This window comes from Bemisia tabaci, chromosome 1, assembly GCF_918797505.1.
Source record: "Bemisia tabaci chromosome 1, PGI_BMITA_v3".
Taxonomy (NCBI): Eukaryota; Metazoa; Arthropoda; class Insecta; order Hemiptera; family Aleyrodidae; genus Bemisia; species Bemisia tabaci.
The window spans coordinates 76,135,750-76,156,868 of record NC_092793.1 but is presented as its reverse complement, the minus strand read 5'-3'; the positions used below and the strand labels follow the sequence as shown (position 1 = coordinate 76,156,868).

The 21,119-nt window shown below is 40.7% G+C and overlaps 1 protein-coding gene across 8 annotated transcripts in view; it reads left to right on the top strand.

Moving 5' to 3' along the window:
• The window catches only part of wry (delta and Notch-like EGF repeat containing weary), a 113,403-nt gene that overhangs the window by 59,199 nt on the left and 33,085 nt on the right, over positions 1–21,119 (top strand). For 7 of the 8 annotated variants that reach the window (XM_019050558.2, XM_072306185.1, XM_072306186.1 and 4 more), the window contains exons 5-10: positions 2,978–3,131; positions 9,923–10,156; positions 13,444–13,586; positions 15,185–15,310; positions 18,017–18,119; positions 20,856–21,013. In XM_019050558.2, coding sequence (XP_018906103.2) covers positions 2,978–3,131; positions 9,923–10,156; positions 13,444–13,586; positions 15,185–15,310; positions 18,017–18,119; positions 20,856–21,013 — 918 coding nt within the window. The remainder of the gene's footprint in view (positions 1–2,977; positions 3,132–9,922; positions 10,157–13,443; positions 13,587–15,184; positions 15,311–18,016; positions 18,120–20,855; positions 21,014–21,119) is intronic. The other variant, XM_072306188.1, reaches the window with a different exon arrangement.

Below are 21,119 nucleotides of genomic sequence, written 5' to 3'. Positions count from 1 at the left end.
CTCTGAAAAACCGGAAGGAATTAACAACTCGTTTTCCCGCAAATTCGTGATCGGTGAACGGAAATTTGGCAACGTCTGAAGGCTCATTTGGCGTTTTTCTTTTGCACGGCATCAGCATATCGACGGTGAAACTACCAAACCACGTATCTCGTTTGCGGTGTTTAAAAATCTACGCTCACATTTTATTTTTTGGAAGTAGACCAAATCAATATCATTCCTTGAAATTTTCACAGAATTTTCTCCGCGCGAAGAGGAAAAATCACAGAAATTTTCAAGGCTGGACGTTAAATAGTTTTTCATTTGAAAAATAAAGTATGACAGGAAGTCTGCGACGTCGCAAACCGAGATACGTGGTTTGGTAGTTTCACCGTCGATATGTTCCATTCTTTCACTGCCCGAGCTTCTTCGGAACCCCTCGAAGAAGTACGCAAGTTCACCCCTCTGCACCCGGCAATGCTCCGTGGAAGTGGGAAAAAGGAGGACGTGAATTTCGAAAAACACATTTTCCGCTCGATAACGGCGAGACGACGATTATTAGCTCTCGGTTAGGACGTGACGGTCGGGACGAAGGACGTGACGGTCGGGACGAATCACCGAGTTAAAAAGAGTTCTCGATGGGGAGCGCCCCCGTTGATCCACCGAATGTGACACCGGATTACTCTCGCTCAGGATAATTATTCACACAGGATCCATTTCAATTCACACGTGGCTAATGGTTTCGGGAATCGGCCGAATGATGGGGGGGGGAGGGGAGGGGGCTCACACGCACGCAGGGCTGCCGTTTGCCGGAGAATTTTCCAAAAATCGGAGTCTTCAGGATATTTCGGACTGTTTGCCGGAGTTTCGAGCGAAATCGAATTTTTCGAAGGACTGTGATTTTGACCGAAACCGCCAAGGGCACGGAATTCAGCAGCATATTGTCACTGTCCTCCACGCTGCACACGGTGCACACTTCAACAATTTTCAAAGTGCATTTACAAACCTTCGTGATTCTCACGAGAGAGATGTTTTCCGAGCGGATCGCATTTTTACCGGGAGAATTTTGAGAATTCCTGACCGAAAATTTCACTAAATTTTCTTCCGATCTCGTGCAAAAATTAGACAAATTTTCGACAAAAACTAAGCAAGTTTATCCTCGTAAAACATCGATTGTTTGTGTCAATTTTGCAACCTTGGGATTGAGTTACGTTCCCTCTTACGGAAAAATACGAAATTAGAAAAAAATATCCCTAGACTTCTGACTCTTACCCTGATTTACCCCTACCCTTGCCCTGTTTTTTACAAACTCTGTGGGCCATATGCAGGGTGCCTAAAACACACAAATCTTGAGAAATTTCGCGCAATCTTTCGCATAAAAATGCATGTATCAATGTATCATCCGAACTTCTTCAACGTTATTTGTTACACTATCATTAAAAATACTTCAAATCTTATTAAACTACATATACATTCAACAGTTTTCCACAATTTTTGCGATTTTAAGAGGAGTCCGTCAAGCGTTGCGTATTGGGGGTCCTGGGTTGCATTACAAAGTGTTACGGGGGGAGGGGGGCTCAAAAAATGGCGAAAAAGTGCGTTATGTAATGAAGAACGCTCTTTTAATACAATGTTCTTACTGTGAAGCTCCAAGTTTCCGAGCCATTTCGGTGCTCCTTTACCTACAATCCGTACGTTCCTACACTGAAAAAAAATTCTCGGCGTTTTTACCAAGGCCCGTTGGTACCTTTACCATCTCACTTTTTTTACCAATTATTGGTAATTTTACTAAGACAGGCTGGTAAGCTTACCTAAAAACCGGTATTTTTACTGGTTTTTTCAGGTAAGAATACCACTATTATTGGTAATCCATTCCCGGTAACTTTGCCATTTTATCTCGGTAATTCTACCACAGTCGATAAAAAATATTGGCGTTTTTACCAAGGTCCAGTAAAATTACCGAGAAAGTCAATAATTTTACCAAGATTTCTCGGTAAAATTACGAATTCCATAAATGGTAAGTTTACCAAGAAAAAACTGGGATCAAATAGAACCCTGAATTCTTGGTAATTTTACCCTTTTCTTAGTAAATATACCGAGATTTTTTTTCAGTGTAATCTCGAAAAACGGCAGCCCTGCTTTCACTTTTCTCCTTCCGCTACCGCTTTTCTGTACGATTGATTCCGACACCGCGCGCGCGGTTAAAAACTCTCCGAAACGAGGGATTTTTCCCGGGCGGGCGAGGAACTCGCGGCGGTGGCGGTGCTGCGGAAAATTACTTTTCCGTCACCGTCGCCGTTGCCGTTGCCGTCAGAAGTTGGGCGCCCTCCGCAGCGCCGTGAAGAATGGCCGTCAATTTTAATTTATTTCCTGCTCCTCGCGCGAGGCGCCCAACTTCGGAGCGGTTCAAACTTCCCGCTGACTTCTTGGCGGGTCCCGGTAGTTCCGCACGCACGAATTCACCTACAGGAGCCGATAATCGAAAATTCGATAGGTATGGAACGATGAATTCTTCTCGTCCTGTTTTTTTTGGTGCGATTTTGAACAGGGATCAAGTTAAGAGGGGGGGGGGGGGGAGCTGGTATTTCCAGAAAGGATCGCGTCAGGAATGAGACGGTACGGGAGATCATGGATGCCAAGCAGACCATCGTGCATGATATTATGACAAAACAACTCACTTGGTACGGTCATGTCCAGAGAATGACAGGAGACAGGTTGCCGAAGAAGGTCCTTGATTGGGTTCCTCCTGGGAGAAGACGCAGAGGGCGCCCAATGAAAAGTTGGAGGGAAGGGATTGAAGCGGAAATGTTAAGGTGCTCAATCCCCCAATATTTGTGGTTTGAAAGAGAGCAGTGGAGGTTAGGAGTCGTAGAGCGCGAGGGAGTGCTGTAAAGCGACTTATATGTATGTATCAAGTTACGCAATGCTTTAATTCATAATTTGTCGTAGGGTCTGGTAAGTTTATTTTAAAAAAACTCCTACCTCCTCCTTTGAATTGCAGGATATGTACGAGTGTCAATGTTGCGTGGGTTACATCGGGCCGCGATGCGAGGAGAGGGACGCTTGCTACCCCAGCCCTTGCCGCAATAATGGAATATGCGTGGATATATCTCAAGGCCATGATGGCACCACCTTCCAGTGCCTCTGCCCATACGGTAATTATCAGACGGTTCGATTTAGTGTTTTTTTTAAAAATCTGTTGTACTTTGGTGATCTTGCATTCTCTTTGTATTCAACATTTAAACGAAGATTTTTTTCCGAACTATCGTTTTTTTAAATTTCGGCTTTAATAGTATTTTGTGGATATTTATGCTGAATATTGTTGTAGAAAAAATCACCCGTGAAAAGGTTTGGAATAGAGTGAAAATATTCCGCCTTGGCAGGATATTTTCTGATTTAAATTTTTAGATTTTTCATGACAGATTCCTGTGGCGGGTAAGCGTCGCAGAGCGCCCAAGCGCGCCGAAAAAGCGACTTTTACATAAATACATACATACATACATGTTAAAAGCATCAAATAAATGTATCTACCAACCAACCATACATACAAATTTTCTGCACAAGAAAACCACTGCAACTTCCAAAGAACGTGCGTCTTTGAAAAGCTCTTATTTTTTATAGCTTGAAAACGGTATGTGGACACTAAAATAAGCATTGCAGAAGAATTGGTTTTTTGTGTAACGGTTGCAAATATTGTATAAATATCTCGCAACGGAAGCTCATTTTGCTTGTGCACGTGAGGGCGCTCGTATATTTCTTCCTTGCAAATACGAGAGTGCAAGGTGCTGAATGATTGTGACTCTCCTCATAACGAACTGATTTTAAGGACGAAGTCTGTCAAGTGGTTGACAATTTTACCAAATTTCTTGACTCAGTTAACCGAACGTATTTTTTTACGGTGATCCTTAATTTAACTATTTCCCCAGCAACTTGTCGTGCAACTTTGATAACTTGCAAAAGCGTTATATGATAACCCACGTATAATTTTTTCCGCTGACTTCTAAATTTGCATTTAATGTATTATTCATGATATCATGCATGGAGAATAAAGATTTTTATAATTATTATGAAAATATTTTCTCATGGAAAAAAACTCCGATGCATTGACACGAAATGAAAGGACACAGGGAGATTAAAAAAGGGTAGAAATACACATTTAAACCTGTTCAGATCAAAGTGCGAAGTCCTTGAGTTATCATTCCTGATAGTTATTTTTAGTGGCTTTCATAATCCTCTAGACTATATTGGACCGGACTTAGCAAGAAGGAACTCAAGCATTTCGATGTCTTAAAAATTTTGCGAAATTTTCCATAAAGCATAACCAATTATTTTCGCTTTAACATGATTTGTATATTAATTTATCACTCGGTTCCTCTAGTTTAATACTAAATGAACCAAAGTGGCTCAAAAAAAAGAACAAAACGCATAGTTGCTTCCATCTCAGATTGCTTAAAAGCAAAATTAGATCTGAGAAAAGAACTTACTGCATAACTATGCCTACGGGAGTTCTTCCAAGTATAAGGAAACGAGTTCACTTCTCTTTTGCCAAAAAACCTGGCCCCTCTTTGCTTTTTTTTCTTTGTTAAACTCAATCCAAACGAACTATTGACTTTATCAACTTATCCTTAGGTTGATGTTTCTTCATATAGAGGTGAGTTTACATAGTTTATTACGACAAATACGATGAGGCGCAAAAAATTATCATCAATTTTATTTATTTATTTATTTATTTATTTTTTTTTTTGCGTAACGCTCAGAATTATTTAATCTCTGATTCTCGACACGAAGATGCAGCAAACTAAATAAAAGGAGGAAGGGGCGACGATGTGTTTATTCGGTCAAAGTTCTCTCAAAAGATCCGGGAATATAAGTTTTCAACTCAAGTAATAGATAAACAGATTGAGAAGAAACATTGGAAGGGAAAAGGATTCACTGCTCTGTTTATTTACGCTCCGTAGAAGAGTATTTACCCTCCAATTGAATCGGCTCACGCTAAAACGTCCGTTGTCCAACACAGGGTTTCATAATTCCAGTGGTTTCTTTTGCCCCCCGACACTGGTAAATGAGATCGATCACTTTAGTAATCGTTTAATTATACTTAAAAGAATTTTTGTAAAATTGATCTACATTCCTAACGTCTTGAACCATCTTGTTCCTGTGAATTATACAAGACAATCGTCCACTGAAATCCTGCAACACTGTACTGGACATCGGGCGTTTCCACACGAGACGAATCAATTCGTTCGTTGAATGGGTGAAAAACAAGAAGTAAATTATTGAGTCCAGTCTTCTACTCTCTTACATTCCTAGCGTCTATATCGTTCAATCAAGGAATCAACATCCCACTCAGGGAGTACGGATTCCATCCTTAATTTATGTCATTCGCGCCGTTTGCAGAGTTTCTCAACAGCGATGCTAGATTTCAAGTAACGTCAATTTAACTTAATGGACTTCACTGATCGTTTCTTGCTTAAAAACCAAGTTTGGTTTGAGCAGTTGAATCGGTCATTCGTAAAAAGGCATAGCCGTTGAAAATTGGAAAATTGGTTAACGGATGATTTTCATTGCTAAAGCATAGATGGATTTTTTTAACGAGATGACGAGCACAAAACCGGTTTTTAATACGACAGACTCTTCTCCGAATAGAAGAAAAAAACATGTCGAAATTCGACTGTTTATTCTGAGAAGGCTCTATCACAGTTTTATCTTTACGTTCGCGTTGAATTCTAGGACAATTTCTAAAATAATTAAAATGCGATCTTAAATCGCCGTTTCCTGATACTTTAATTTTCAGAGCTCTGAGAATTAGAATTGACCGATCAAAAAAATTGTTTCATGAGCACGAATCATACTGCTAAATAAACTAAATGAGAATACCCTGATGTCTACTTAAATGGGAAAAGTGCCAATAAATTCAGTTTAGTAACTGCCGCAAAAATTAGCCTCTGTTCCATTTATTTTCACACATATATTTCGATTTAATATTATTATTTTCCCCCAATTTTATACTCGAATTCCCCTTGCTACGTGCAACAACAACCCACATATGCAACGCCACTGTTACATATTTTGTCATCACAAACAGGAGGGGGAAATAGAGGGCGAGCGGTTTTGGAGTGTGACAAAGCCAGGATACAACTATTCGAGCTTTGCGGATGTCCGCGATGCATACACACGAAATTGCAGGCGCTCAGGCTTCCGTAATCGCATCTGGCTCCACTTTAACTCCTCGTGCGTGGGGGAAGTATGTCATTGCATGAATAATCGTGCTGGCCATAATAAACCCCGGAGTTTGCTTGAGCCTCCTGGGTACATCGTTACAGAGATGCCGAATGGTTCATTCTGCTGAACTGACATTTGCAATGTTTGTTTGGATATTTTCTGTGGCGGATTCTGTGGAAACCCCATGTAGCTATTTCACCACCTACCTTCATCCTTGAAGAGGCGTGATTTGAATCAATGATTTGTACGTCTCACATGAATGCTACTGCACCATCCTTAAAAATATGGTTTGCATCTGAATAATAGACCAAATTGTAAGAGAGATGGGACCACCTCTTCGTCTTCGTAACCAGTGGTGATTTTTGTAAGTGGCCCTTAGGGTTTCCTACATTTATAAGCACGTAAAATCGACTGTGGTTAAGACAGTGTATTTCATCCAGAATCAATTATTTTACGTACCTTTAAATAAGGGAATTTCCTAATACTTTTGTAGTAGGCGAAATCTTGAATAAAACTTTATAAAAAAGGGTAAACAGGGTTGCCAGCTTGCGTTAATTAACACTGGCACGCCTAGATTTTACTCCCGTTGATAATTGCAATCTGTAAAAAGAAAAAAAAAAAAAAAAAAAAAAACAATTATTCCTCGTCTTCCATAAAATAAAGGAGAATATTATCATCTCCTGATGTTAGGGACGTCAACATTGAGTGGTCTGCAAAGTAGAGCAAGTCTCGAATATCCACGCTTCAATTATCGGAGTATTTCGATAGTATATTTATAATAAGTCACTAAAATACTCCTGAAACACTACAACAATGTTTGATAAAATGAATGATGTTTTGTTTACCAAAATAACTTTTTTTCTGATATAATGTATTAATTTTTCTGCCAAATATTCGACAAGTTTTTTAATAGAGCCATACAAAATACAGCCTCCGCGGATAATCAAGACTCTTCCGTAGTTTTTCTCGTACTTTTCTTTCTTTTCTTTTTATCTTAATTGAACACGGTACGCCCTTCAAATATTTCCCTGGGTTGGACTCAATGTAAGTAGTTCAGAAACAATTCCTCGTCCCTATTTTAAAGAGTTGAAACTTGTTCACAAGAAATATCCAAGGAAAGTTCCTTTTGATTTAAATAGATATTTTTCTCGGTGTGCAATGCTGCTGAGATGTTGACACGGTTTTCCATTGTCCCATCTTGCTACTCTGAGTTACGCTCAGTTACAAGGGGATTCTCTGTCTCTCAGCGAGGCTCCCTACCGTAAGCTGCTTCGACGAATAATCAAACTAGTCGTGATACAAGCTTATTCAATTACACGCTTAATCCTCCTGTCGCACAAACGCAACCACGTTGTACGTTGTTGCAAAAGACAGTCGCGGAATATTTACATTATTTGCAATTCCACGTTCATCAAATGTGTTCGCTGGACTTATTTCTCGTGTTAACATTCACGCAGTTTTATGTTGTTTTTTTTTTTTTTTTTTTTTTTTTTTTACTTGGAGATTTGAGACCTAGAGTTTTCTAACAGATTTTAATACCCAATTCATGTAATTTGGTCAGCGCGACCTTTAGTCTCGACTGCGAATCCTCATTATTCTGAGACGAGTCATCTTTCAAAATGGAGGACAAACAAAATGACAAAGGAGCAAGCTCGAGCGTAACCAGGGGGAAGCTTCTTCGAGAGTAAAATAATCTATCTGCATGGGGGAACTAATTACACGCATGTTGTTTCTAAAATAAGCCAGTAATAGCAAGCAGTCTCATAATTGAAAAATGTAATCCATTTATCAGATACCCTTTTCTCGGCGCCGACCTTAAAACGAGTCCTCAATGCTGTGTTATCGAAAGTCAATTTTGATTTTCCGTGGACTATCAATGACCGATGAGATCTCTTTGTTCGAGGACGATCACTATTAAGGTCACATCTCATTGCATTTAATACTCAATAATTATATCTTCCAAACGGAGCAGTGTTGCCCAAATAGTGAAACATGGAGAGGCAGAAAAATGTGTAAAATTTGGCAATTCCGCATTTTTGGAAAATTCGACGAAAATTTTGAGGAAATTTCATCGCAAGAAAATTTTTTGAAGGGTTACTTGCGAACGTATTTCCGATTCAACAGTATTTAGCGGTGACGATGGTAAAGTCTGCACAATTTTGCAACATCGAGACCGAGGTGGCAGCAATGCGTTTAAGAAGCTGTGCTGAGGAAGTCAGTCCTCTGAACGAGCACTTCTGGCTGCATTGCGAGTTTAAATGGATCATGGAATGACAAAAGAGTCGAAAGTGAGAACAGAACCAAAGCACCGAGGCGCAAAAACGTTTACTTTTCTGCAGAACTGCGGATGCCTCGGTCCAATTCTCGCGACCTTTGACTAATTAAAAAAAGCATCATAAGAAGAAAATATGTCAAGAACTCCTCGATTTCCCGGCTCAAAAGAACCTGCCCTTGGTCTTGGTGGAGCTAAATTATATTACCTAACCCAATGCCTTCTTGCGTGAGCGCTTGATTAAGCGCCAAAATGGAAAAATGTTTTTGATCTGATAGCTCACCTTAAAGCAGAAAATATGTACAATGCAGTGGCGTGGCGTGCTTTGCGATATGTCGATTGATCTGCCATGGAATAGGATCGATATCAAGGTGTTCGCAACGAACGCCTTTGATAATCGATTCTTTACTACAGCTTCAAATGAAGAAATATCGATAATCGATCCTGCACGCCACGCCACTGGTACAATGAAAGAATCGAGTTCAGAAGAATCTGATTCCGAATTAACCGAAGTCGCGTTGAAACTGAGAGAACATAGGTTTGAAGTTTTAGCCTCCTCCATTTCAAGCCCCTTGATTTAATAATACAAAAGGATGGATTTGAATATCTCCTGTCGAGTGTAAATATTTTAAGAAAATCAAATGTAGTTAGCTTCATTTTTCTCCATAGTTGTTTCGTTCTTTTCGGATGAACTCGGTTAATATTATGTTTGTTGCAGGAGTATCGTAGAATGGCTCAGTCCGTATAGCCTGGTTCTCTGTAGTTCGTACAAACTGACTTCCTTTTTTCAGGGAAAAGAGGAGAATTTAGTTTATGCGATTTCTAAAACTCTAAATCGAACATCGCTCAAAAAGCATATATGACGATTAATACTTTAGCGTGAAGTAAGACATTTATCAGGGTTGAGGGTAGGAAAATAAATTGCAGGAGTGTCATAGAATGGCTCAGTTCGTATAGCCTGGTTCTCTGTAGTTCGTACAAACTGACTTCCTTTTTTCAGGGAAAAGAAGGAGAATTATATTAGGTGGTTTCTAAAGTCCTAAATCGAGCAACGCTTGAAAATCATGTATAACAATTTATACCTTAGCGTGAAGTACGGCATTTATCAGGGTTGAGGGTAGTAAAAAAAATTGCACTACCTATGAAAGACAGAAGTCACATATGGTGCGCTCTGCCGTCCTATAAAGAACATTATAAGAGCATTTAAGTGTTGTCAAATTTTCTCTTGATATCTTATAGGAATATTTTTTCTTTATATTTTCAAATACACTGATCCATAAAGCATGGAAAAGTCTTAAAAACATTCAAAGATATAGAAATTAACCAATTTTCAAGTGAACCGGTACTTCATCAGAGTAAATTCGACAACGCCCCAAATGTTCGTAGGCGCTTTTCTAGAGGACAGAAGTGTTTTGTTGCTGGGATGATGAACTAATTAGTGCCTTTGCTCAGGTTTCACGGGCAAAGTCTGTGAGGACACGTCAGACCCATGCCAGTCCGGGCCGTGCCAGAACGGAGGCACCTGCTCGACCAGCAACGAAACTGCCGCTCAATTCAAGTGTTCATGTCCGCCCGGCTTCAAAGGCCCGCTCTGCCAGCACGGCTCCAATCACTGCGCCTCCTCTCCGTGCGTTAATGGAATCTGCGTCGGTCAAAGGGACGGCTACAGATGCTTCTGCCAACCAGGTCAGCCTTTCTTTCAATGCTCCCATTCCATTCCCGTCAGAAGTTCCGGGATTCGGAACTTTTTTGTTCCAATTTCTCCCATTCTATGACCGTCGAAAGTTTCGGGATTTCTTTCAGATTTTTTCAAAAGTTCCGAGAAATTTCCAAAAAATGCAAATGATCCGGAACATTTTAGGAATTTCAAAAGTTCTGGGAAAGACTCAGGAAAGCCTCAAAGGTTCCGGAATTCGGAACTAGTTCCGGGAAATGGGAGTACTGTTTTCTTTTCTCCTCATTTTCTCCTCATTTTCTCCTCATTTTCTCCTCCTTTTCTATTCCTTCCGGGGACCGTCCCCATAAAGACCCCTGGAAATTTATATACGATTGACGTATTCATCTTGGGCGATCGTAAAGCTCCATGGAACCCAAAAATGGCAGACTCTCACCAAAATTCATTCAAGAGAATGCTCGTGAATTTCAGGATTCCAAATTTGCTAAATCGTTGGAATTTGGAAGCAACCCCTTTTTTTATTTTTTTAAATGAAAAGAAGCCAAAACTGAGGTTTGATGGAAGGCATCCAAAAAGAGATGGAGCCAGCTCCTAGAATATCTCTACTATGACAGATTCCTATGGCGGTTAGGCGTCGCAAAACACCCTAGTGCGCTGTAAAAGCGACTAATATATACGCACATGAAGAGAAGCCACCATTCTTGTTCCCTGTCAAAAAGGTCCCACGGATGCCCATGAGACTCCAAGTGGTTCCTGGGGTAGCATGGGGAAGTGTACACCTGTGGATCTCCATGGGATGAATGAAGAGACCAACAGGACCCCACGAGGCGGGCAGAGTGACCTAAAAGAACCTTCACTGCCCCCGGGAGAGACCTTGGTTCTAGGTTGTCTATCCCCGTGGGCACTTTGGTTTTAAAAGTTTGACAGAAGAGAAAATAATTTTGAACACTTACTAGATCCACCTCTGTCTCGCGAGGCTCGGTTTTGATGTTGAGATTTTCAACGATCGATTCGTGTCAACTGCAAGACCGATGTTTTGGCCATTGACGCTGTCAAAAAAGGGGGAAGAAGGATGAAAAGCAATATTTAAAAAACGAGGAGCTCCCAAACACGAAAATCGTCGCCTTTCTGACGTAAGGGCGTATCTGGATTTACACGTGAACCCTGTTCTCCGTGTAACTCAACGCTCTCCGGGGCTCGTGTGGAATTAGAGATACGCCCCTGCGTCGCAGGAGTAACGAAATGAGCAACTCGGGTGGAGCTGCGGAGAGGTGCTGCCATCACTAACTCTGTTCGAGACCCGGGCCGGGAGCGCACGCCACCATAAAACGAGCCGAGCTTGCTTGAAAATAAATGAGCCAAATTATGACAGCAGGATATATTGGTTTCCTGATAAAAGACAAGTTTGGCGTGAGTGTTAGCTTTGTACTTGCGGGCGGTGCTTTGCGGTTACATTTCGAACGCCGTTGCCAATTTTACCTTCGCATTCCTCATTTGTTGTGCTTCATCCTTTGGTCCACTTTGTGATTTCTTGTGTCTATATGTCGCAGGCAAATAGTAAAATCAGGCATTTTGTCAAATGCCTAGGCAAATAGTCAAATATTCCAACTTAGATTGAAATTCTGCTTCTTTTCCTAACTTCAGATAAAATAATTCATTGCTCCTGCAGGAAAAAATTCTCAGTAAAAATTTGCACACACAATAGTATTTTAAACAAGTTTTAGCTCCTGAAGAGACACTGATCTTGAAATTTTCAGCATGTCGGAAAGTACAGAATTTTTGAAATTTCGACATTTGAAAATATGAGAAGCAATTGAAGAGGAAGATCCAAAAAGACTTCGTAGGTTTGATGAGTTATTTTTCCAAAAATAATGAAAAATCGTGAGCTCTTCGCCATAAATTCACAAAATTTTGTAGACCGTCAAAATTTGACTATCTGCCTAGGCATTTGACAAAATGCCTGATTTCACTATTTGCCTGCGACATATACACAAAAGAAGGAGGTTTGTGAATTTCCTGTTAAATTGGATAACTCAAAGGCGTCATTAAAGTTGTATAATATAAGAAAATGAAGAGAGCTATGCACCGTGGGTCCCGATAATTACACCCGTTTGTAATGACTGTTTAACTATCCTGATCAACTGATTCCCGAACTCCTTTCCCTCCCCCTTTCCCATCCCGTTTGCTCTTCGTCTTACCCTAAACTTCCAAATCCACTCCACTCAATAATCATTTCAACTTACAATAAATATAATCTTCGTGATACAATGAGAGCTGATCAGGAACGGATCTCGAATTATTTCATTGGACTTTTATGAACCAATGAAAGCAAGATGATTATGAAGTTTTAGAACTGATAGAAAAATGTATTCTCAACTTCTGAGATGAGTTTTAAACAAACCCTGATGATTTGTTGGAAAAAAAACCACACACATTTTACTGAGGTAACAATCATTTCTCTCTCTCTCTCTCTCCCCCTCTCCCCCTCTCTCTCTCTCCCTCTCTCTCGAAAACACAGGTTTGTTGACGTTGATCCCTAAGAGCCCATGAAAGACCTAAATCAGGCGAGCCAATTACACAGACGTGTTAATACCTACCCTCTCTGTACACTCTACAAGGGGACAAAAATTCGTGCGTTGGACCTGAAATTCAGGACTTATGGATCACTGAAGTTTTCCGAAAATTTGAGGTCCAGCTGCCGAAGTGTGAGTCACACATTTGAGGTACTTCTGTCGAAACTTCTATGCAGTCAGCCAAAGTATCAAAGTCCTCAGCTGTGTGACCCGAACTTCGGCAGCTGCGGGCTGATTGTTGAAGTTGATAAACAAAGCTATATTGACAAAGAAGACAAAAGGGGAGGAATCCTATTGGTGGAAGCAGGTGGTTGCAATGGACCCAGAAGTTAGATAATAGACTAACTAATGGCAACCCTCGATAGAACCTATTGTTAGTCCATCATTTTCTCCCTTGGTCTACAGGAACCAACCATTTTAACCAATAGGATTGCCTCATACTGACTATGTCTTCTTTGTCTATCGCTTTGTCTATCAATTTCAATAATCAGCCCGCTGGACTTCAGAGAGCAAATGACGAAATGCGTTGGACATAATCCGCGGGAGCGTCTAAACTCTCTCATAAAAGGGACTCTAGATATAAGTGGCAACACGAAGGTGGCAATCCCGGGCGCGGGGGATGAAAAAGACGAGTGCAATAACTCAAAGGAACGGTGCCGGGAGGTTGGTCGTTGAATATTGAGCACAAACTCCATGTGAAAGAGGAAAAACTGTTTGTTTGGCAGGTTACACCGGTTTCCAGTGCCAACTGGAGATTAACGAGTGCGAGTCCTCGCCTTGTCTCAACGGCGGCACCTGCACCGATCACATCGGCAGCTTCAGCTGTGCCTGCGGCCGCGGTTACACCGGCCAGACCTGCCGCACCAAGGTAACTTACGTTTTCATACTCAAATGCGAGGCGCCCTCCTCAAAGCAGCGGGCCGATTTGAAATTTATAGACAAAGCTAGAGAGAAAGAAGACATCAGAAGTATAAGGCGATCCTATTGGTTGAAATGGGTGGTTCTTATAGACTAAGGGGTAAATGATGGACTAACTATCGGGTCTCTCGTGGGTCGCCGTCAGTTAGTCTATTGCCTACTTCTTTTGTCCATTGCAACCACCCGCTTCCACCAATAGGATCCCTCCATATCATTTTTGTCTTTTTTGTCTATCAATTTCAATAATCAACCCGCGCACGTACTAAGGGCTTTAAAGAGGCCCATCGATGGGATTGTTGCATGTTACCTTCTTAAGAATTTCCGCGACTGGATTCGGTCGAGTTTTCGACCTATTGCCAACCTCCGTTACAACATACTGAGATTCCCTCCGGACGACGCGACGGTGCGCCTACATTTGATTTTCATGCCGGCAGCAATGGAGGACCACATCCAAAATTATCGACCCACCTTCCAAGGTGGGTAGGAAAAAGGATGGATAGAGACGTTGTCCAAAATTCATTGAGCAATTGAGTTTAGTTCTTGCTTTCAGCGGAACGTTTTTCTGCTTTGGTTTGTAACCCTGCCGATATGCTTAATAAAGCCGACCAAATCCACTCGCGGAAATTTGCCTTTTCGAAGATCGCCGGCTCGACAATCTATGAAGGTTACTGATTTGTCCGGGACACACCATAGATTTGAGCTTGAGATTTTCAAGGGGTTTCGTGCGGATAGAGATGAGAAATTAAAGAATTAGTGAAACTTTGAGATCCCAAATTTGTGTTAGGGACGGGTGTTACAGGGTGAAGCGACTCTCGAGCTCGGTTTTCAAGATCATAAATGAGCCAATCAAAACGGATCATAAATGCGACTGTTGGAGGGTTGTCGATCAAAATTTATTAAGGGGCGCCTATCTTTTTTGTGATCGACTTAAACCGGAAGAGACATATTCCATATCCTGCTCTCAATTTGTGTTGATGAAATTTTAGATACCCTCCTAATTTTGGTCAGCAAGGCTTAACGGTTGCATTTATTACCCATTTTTAATGGGCATTAATTGTGATCGTGAAAACTGAGCTTCGCCAGTTTTTTTTTTTTTTTTTTTTTTTTTTTTTTTTTTTGTGTTGCACCAGGTCGTTTTAAAATTGTCAAGAAACACCCAGCTCTGTAGAAAAATTTTGCATGACAACAAAACCGCACATGAAAAATTTTGAAGAGCCTAGTGAAACTAGAAAAATTATTGAATGACACATTTTCTGTGTTGTTTCGGTGATCTGCCACGAATTAAACGGGTACTAGGTAGTACCGGTTTGGCTCTATTTATTCAGAATACATCAGGATGGGTAAAAAGAGGAGCCGAACGGCTAAAACTAATCCACCTCTTAATTTGAATTTTGGTGCGACACGCCAGAACCGCTTACTCGCAGAATAGCGGGAATCCACAACTATTCTACCATCTTGACTTTCCTAACAGTACTCGGGCCACATTTTGAGCGTTTCGATTCTTTTTTATGACAATAATTGAATGTTACATTTTTTTCTCTCTCGTAGGTGAACCTGTGCGATCCGAACCCCTGCTCACAACACCACTATTGCATTGATAAAGGCAACAGCTACAGCTGTGAATGTCCCAAAGGATACATCGGACCTCTTTGCTCAATACCGATGACTAAAACGGTAATTCACGATTCTCGACATTTTCGCACGCCGGGAAATTTTATTTTCATACAAAATTCATAACATATTCGATGCCAAAGATTCGCCCATACTCTCCCAGCATACTTACACTCTACTGCTGTGGTAAGGAAAAACGCCGTATGAACATTAGAGAGTTGCCGAATTTCCTCCGATAAAATGTTTCTTTTTTAGGAGATTTATGAATATTTTCTCGTGAAATTTTTAGAAAATTTAGATCCAATGGGCCTGTTGCATGCAAGAGATACAGCCGCGCGAATAGACTTTTCAGAGGTTAAATGACACGAAAATTACGATGGTCACATTAAAAAAGTCTGAAATACACTCCTTACTGCGCACTTTGCGTTGTTAGGAGAGCGCTTTTTCAAATTCCCCGCGTCTGGGGGCAGTTTTCTAATCACCGGAAACGAGCAAACGGCGGGCTCGGTGATTTCCGGAAGATGCCGAGTCGTTGTTGTTGTTGTTGTTATTTTTTCCTTCAGTTTGTTTACAAACCCAACGTGATCTCTTACAATGGTCCATATACGCTTTATGCGGTAACCAAATCGATCAACTTTTAAATATCCAACGCAATTCTTCTACATTTCATTTCACGATGTCACGAGCTCCGATTTTTAGGTTATGTTGTCAGTTTTAGTTGACCGGAAATAGCCGCGAGTTGCCGTTAATTGTTTCCGTCAGAAAACTGCCCCCAGACGCGGGAAATTTGAAAAAGCGCGTTCCTAACAACACAAATTGCGCAGTAAGGAGTGTATTTCAGACTTTTTTAATGTGACCATCGTAATTTTCGTGTCATTTAACCTCTAAAAAGTCTATTAGCACGGCTGTATCTCTTGCGTGCAACAGGCCCATTATTTAAAAAATCTTCTGAAAAATTGATCGGAAAATATTCACGATTTTTCCTGAAAGGTCGTATTTAATCAGAGGAAATTTGGCAACGACTGAAGGCTCATACGACGTTTTTCCATTGCACGGCAAGCACGGCCTAGTCCTCAATGCTCAGGAGTAGACTTACGTACGATAGAGCGCGTTCACCGAGACTCCGTCTTGGAGCAAATTCGAAATTGCAATGAAAGCGCGGAGGTGGCGACCCGTGACCTCACGTCACAAATTAAGTTATGATCAGCTGAAACCGCGGCGCCCGAGGCATCGCCGATTGTAATGGCTAATGGGATGGGGATGCGAGAAAATAATAGCCCCGGCGCACAGTGGAAAGGGTCAATGGGAAATGTCGGACTAAGCGTGGAAACTTAAATAGCCCATCTATGTTGATATGGAATGTGGAGGTTCTAGAAGAGTATTCATAGGTTACCTCGTAAAATTTCCTTTAAGCCCTATACAATTCGAATTGTAACGAAATTAACATCAATATTAGCAGTTTTTGTTGAAATTTTCGTGTCCAATTTCTCCGATTGGTCCGTTCCATTGTGCGGCGCGGCGGCGCCGGTGAGTCTCCTCAAATTGGTATGGAAGCTTACGAGTAGGCATGACAAAGACATGCTAATTTCGAATCACGCGAGTCGATCCCATTATTACCCCCGCGCCGCGCAGGTCGCGCTCAAGGCTCAAAGGAAGCGTTCATAAATTTCGAAACGCTCCAGGGTGGAGGTAATGAGCTTGCATTACGAAGGGGAGGGGGAGAAGGGGTCACTCCCAGCGTTACGTAACTCTCTACATTGGCAGAAACACGTAACACCCCAAATGTTTCATCCTCATTTCTGCGACTTTATTTGTCACACTATCATTGAAATTACTTCAAATTTTATGCAGCTGTGTCTGCAACGGTTCACGGAAAAAAATTAAATGTTGGTTTAGCATTTATACTGTTAAAAAGATGTTCGACAAGTTTCAAATGCTGATTTTACAATACAAAAATGCTAACATAACATTTTAATTTGCACGTTTTGCAGTGGGCGTAGTTACGTTAGCATTTGTTAAAATGTAAAATCAGCATCTGAAACTTGTCGGACACCTTTTTAACAGTATAAATGCTAAATCAACATTTAATTTCTTTCCGTGTCTAAAATTTTGGGGATCTTAAAGGGAGGGGGCCCGTTAAGCGTTACTTAATTATAAGGGGGGTCTGAGATTGCGTTGCGGAGCGTTACAACGGGGTGGGAGGTTTAAACTTGTCGAAAAAGTGCGTTACGTAATTTGGACCGCATTTTGCAATCAGGAACTACATAGTAAAAAAAATCACTCAGATTCTGTAGGTACTGCTGTATGTGCTACTTTCTGTGGGTGTGCTACTACTGTTCTACTTTCTTCGTGTGTGTTTATGAAAGAAATTGTGCCATACGACGGCGGCCATTTTTTCTTTCGTTCTAAATTATAAAATTAGGTTGACTTATCCGTATCAATTTACGAATTTGTCGTAGTATACCTACTATTTAAAGCGAGAAGCTAAAAAAAAACGGGCAAATTGTATGGTTAGGAGTCAACTTTAAACTTTACCAAAGTGCTCAACGTAATTTTTTGGTAACTTTTTCCTAATAACAACTCTTGCTTTAGCTCTAACTGAAGTTTGAAACATGATCTTGACCAGTATCAAAAATCTTGCTTCAATTGTTTCGGGGAAGTAAATCACCGTCAAACCTGCCAATGCGGAAGGTTTTGAAATCACAGATATTAAGCACATACTTTATGCAGAAATTTTGACTGATTTTTTGTTTTATTTCTTTTTTATAGGTGTGTAACACAAACCCTTGTAGGAACGGAGGAACATGTTGGAGCAGTATCGATTCCTACTACTGTGCCTGCAAACCGGAGTACACGGGCAAAACTTGCACAGGTAAGTTTCTCCTTCTCTCAGGAACATCCTGAAAACATTAGTTGAAGAAAATTATTTGACGAAATCGTTGGGGTAATCAGAGCCATGCGCCGCGTCGACTGGGCGACGCGACATATTAAACTGCATTATCGGGAGCACAAAGAAAATCCAAGCGCCTTCAAATGTTTGCTTATGCAACATAGACAGCTAACAAACACGAATAGTTGTATCAAGATGTTGCAGTGAACGCTGAAGGCGCTATTTTTATTTTTGAAATTCCGGAATCTCTTGTAAAAAGCAATAATTTCTACCGCTTCTGATAAAAGGAATCTATATTAAAATGAATAAACATCGAGACTTTAATCTCCAAAAATATTGATCTTTTATTATTTTTATTCAAATATTAGACCGACAGAACAAGGCAACTCTTTCAGTTGATTATTTCTGAGTAGCTCCTTTTCTTGGAACCTTTAGATTATGTAAACTAAATGCACCCGAGGTTATAGGACATTTCGTCAACGATTTTTTGTCCGCGCACCTGTTTTTTCAAGTGGTTTATGTCCACGCGTTTTTTCGGGAGGAGAGTTTTGGACCACTTACCAAATTGAGACCCAAAGTTACTTGGTCCCTATGTAAATACATACGACAATTGCCCACGACGCCTTTAGATAAAAATGTATAAAGTCATAGAAGAATGAGGGTTTGCTTGATATTTGTTTTTTTTTATTATTTGTTTGGTCCAACTGAGAAAAATATATAATTGAGGTTTTTGGTGAAAATGGGGAGCGTCAATTTCACGAGGGAAAAATTCTTTAAAACTCTCTGCACCTCTTTAATGCAACAGGACTTGATTATTTTTCAAGAAAATCCTTTCTTGTTATACCTGAAGCGGATAAACCCTTTGCTTTGCCTCCGCTAAAGGCTTTTAGATTCTTCCTGCGTACGGTAACTTCATGACGGTGCCGGCGTGCTGCGGTGCTGCGAGCTACCATTTCGCCACAGAGGTGTTGCACAGTATCATACGAGATTGGAGGCACCCCATCGTATCATGAGTGATGGCGTCTTTCAAAAGCATGAAGTTCCCTCGCAAATTGAATCGAGTAACGACGACAAAATGAGGTGACTTGATTCGATCAGAAATATGCTCAAATTTTCCACCAAGAAAATTTCCTTATGAACCAATAAAGAAAATAATGCTTGTTTAAAAAGGAAAATATGCTTTCATAAAAAGAGAAAGCAGAACCCCGCTTTCGTTCCTCTAGTTTACTCTTGATTCAAAATAAACTCTTCTGCTTGACGGTATACTCAAGAATGTTTCTGCCTGAATCGAGTCACTCTTTTCTCTAATGAAATTCATAAATTATACTAAACGTCATTAAAAGTAGACGCTAGGACTTAGTGTGTTTTTGGGCTACCGCTCTCCTTTTGTGCCATAGTATCTTGCTTTATTTTACAAGGAAAGCTCCGTAATCTTAAAGGATGCCTGTCATTCTTAATATGTTGGAGCGCCCTCAATTCCGTATGATTCTGTGCAACACCTCTGTTGAGAAATAGTCGCGGCGGGCATGTTAGCGCGGAACGCGCATTGGCGCCTACAAACCTAAGGGGATACTTCAAGCATGACGCAATGCGTGAAGTATCCCTGTTGGGTTTGTAGGCGCCAGCGCGCGTTTCGCGACAACAGTACGCCGCTCCGCTCTGAGGTAGGCTCTAATATTCAAACTCGTGGAAACAACGTTTTTCAACTCATGCTTTTGACATGTTTGCACACTCTGCATGGATTATTCTCATTTAAATTGATGAAAAAAAAGATGTATTAAAGGGAAAATATAATGTGGTTCTGTAAATATTAAGGTGGTTCCGTGTCAAATTTAATGATTTCTAAAGCTTTTTAATTTTTTTTTTTTTATATTTTGTGCTTTCACTGTGCTATACTGCGTGGTGTACGCGCAACAGAACGCTCAAAATTGGACGTATTTGATTATGAAAGGTCGATGTACAAATGGATCAAAACCAAAGATTGCGTGCTTCTTAGTTTTTTCCCTCTTTTTTCATTTTTGCACAGTTTCTTTCGACACACCTACACCTACGGCTCATTGAGATTAATATCGACGTCATCGCTTGGAAAAGGTTTTACAAATATTTACCATGTTTTAAAAATGTTAACTTTTTTCAGATGAAGTAATATTTTCATTTTTTTTTTTTTTTTTAAAAAAAGGTATATTTTACATCGAAAATTTTAAGGATAGAAATATAACGAAATATTGTCCAATGACAATTTGAAAAGATGAATCAAAGGAAGAAAGTAAAATTTCATTTAAACAATGAGTCACCATAACAAACACCTCATTCTCTCTCAATTTTCTCATTTCGACATTATCAATATAATTGTACGTACGGACTGAAATATAACGCTTGGACCAAGTCACTGATGCTTATTTTACGCGTGAACGTTAACGACTGGACAGAACAGGTGCGCGGACAAAAACTCGTTGACGGAATGGCCTGAAACCGCACCCGAATGTGCGGAAACTCACCGTTCTGTTCCACCTTGGTAGGGTTTTAGGGTCGCAGAAACGGCCGTCTCCAATGGATGTGCTGATGCACTGAGGCCAAAGCCCCATCATAAGGCAAAATAAAATAAAATAAAAAAATAAAAAAAAAACTCTGGATGTAAATAGGCTGCTTGTACTGTTGATGACCTCTAGTATAGTTGAAAAGCCCTCGAGTGAAATGATTTGCGTTTGCTTGTTGCAGACAAGATAGCGTCGGAGGAGACGGAAGGAGACAAGACTGCGAAGCTGCTGCACAAGAAGGAGTGGGTGTATGAGATGCCGTCCGGAGTTACTCACGTCGAGCATTTGTACGTAGCAGCAGGAACTCTCGCCTGCGCCCTCCTTATAGTTATACTTACCGTAAGTCACACTTACCGTAAGTCACACAGAACATCATACTCCGCCAATCGCAGCGCGCAACGTCCACCCGCGCCCGGAGCCCACACTTCACTTAATCTGCAGCTAT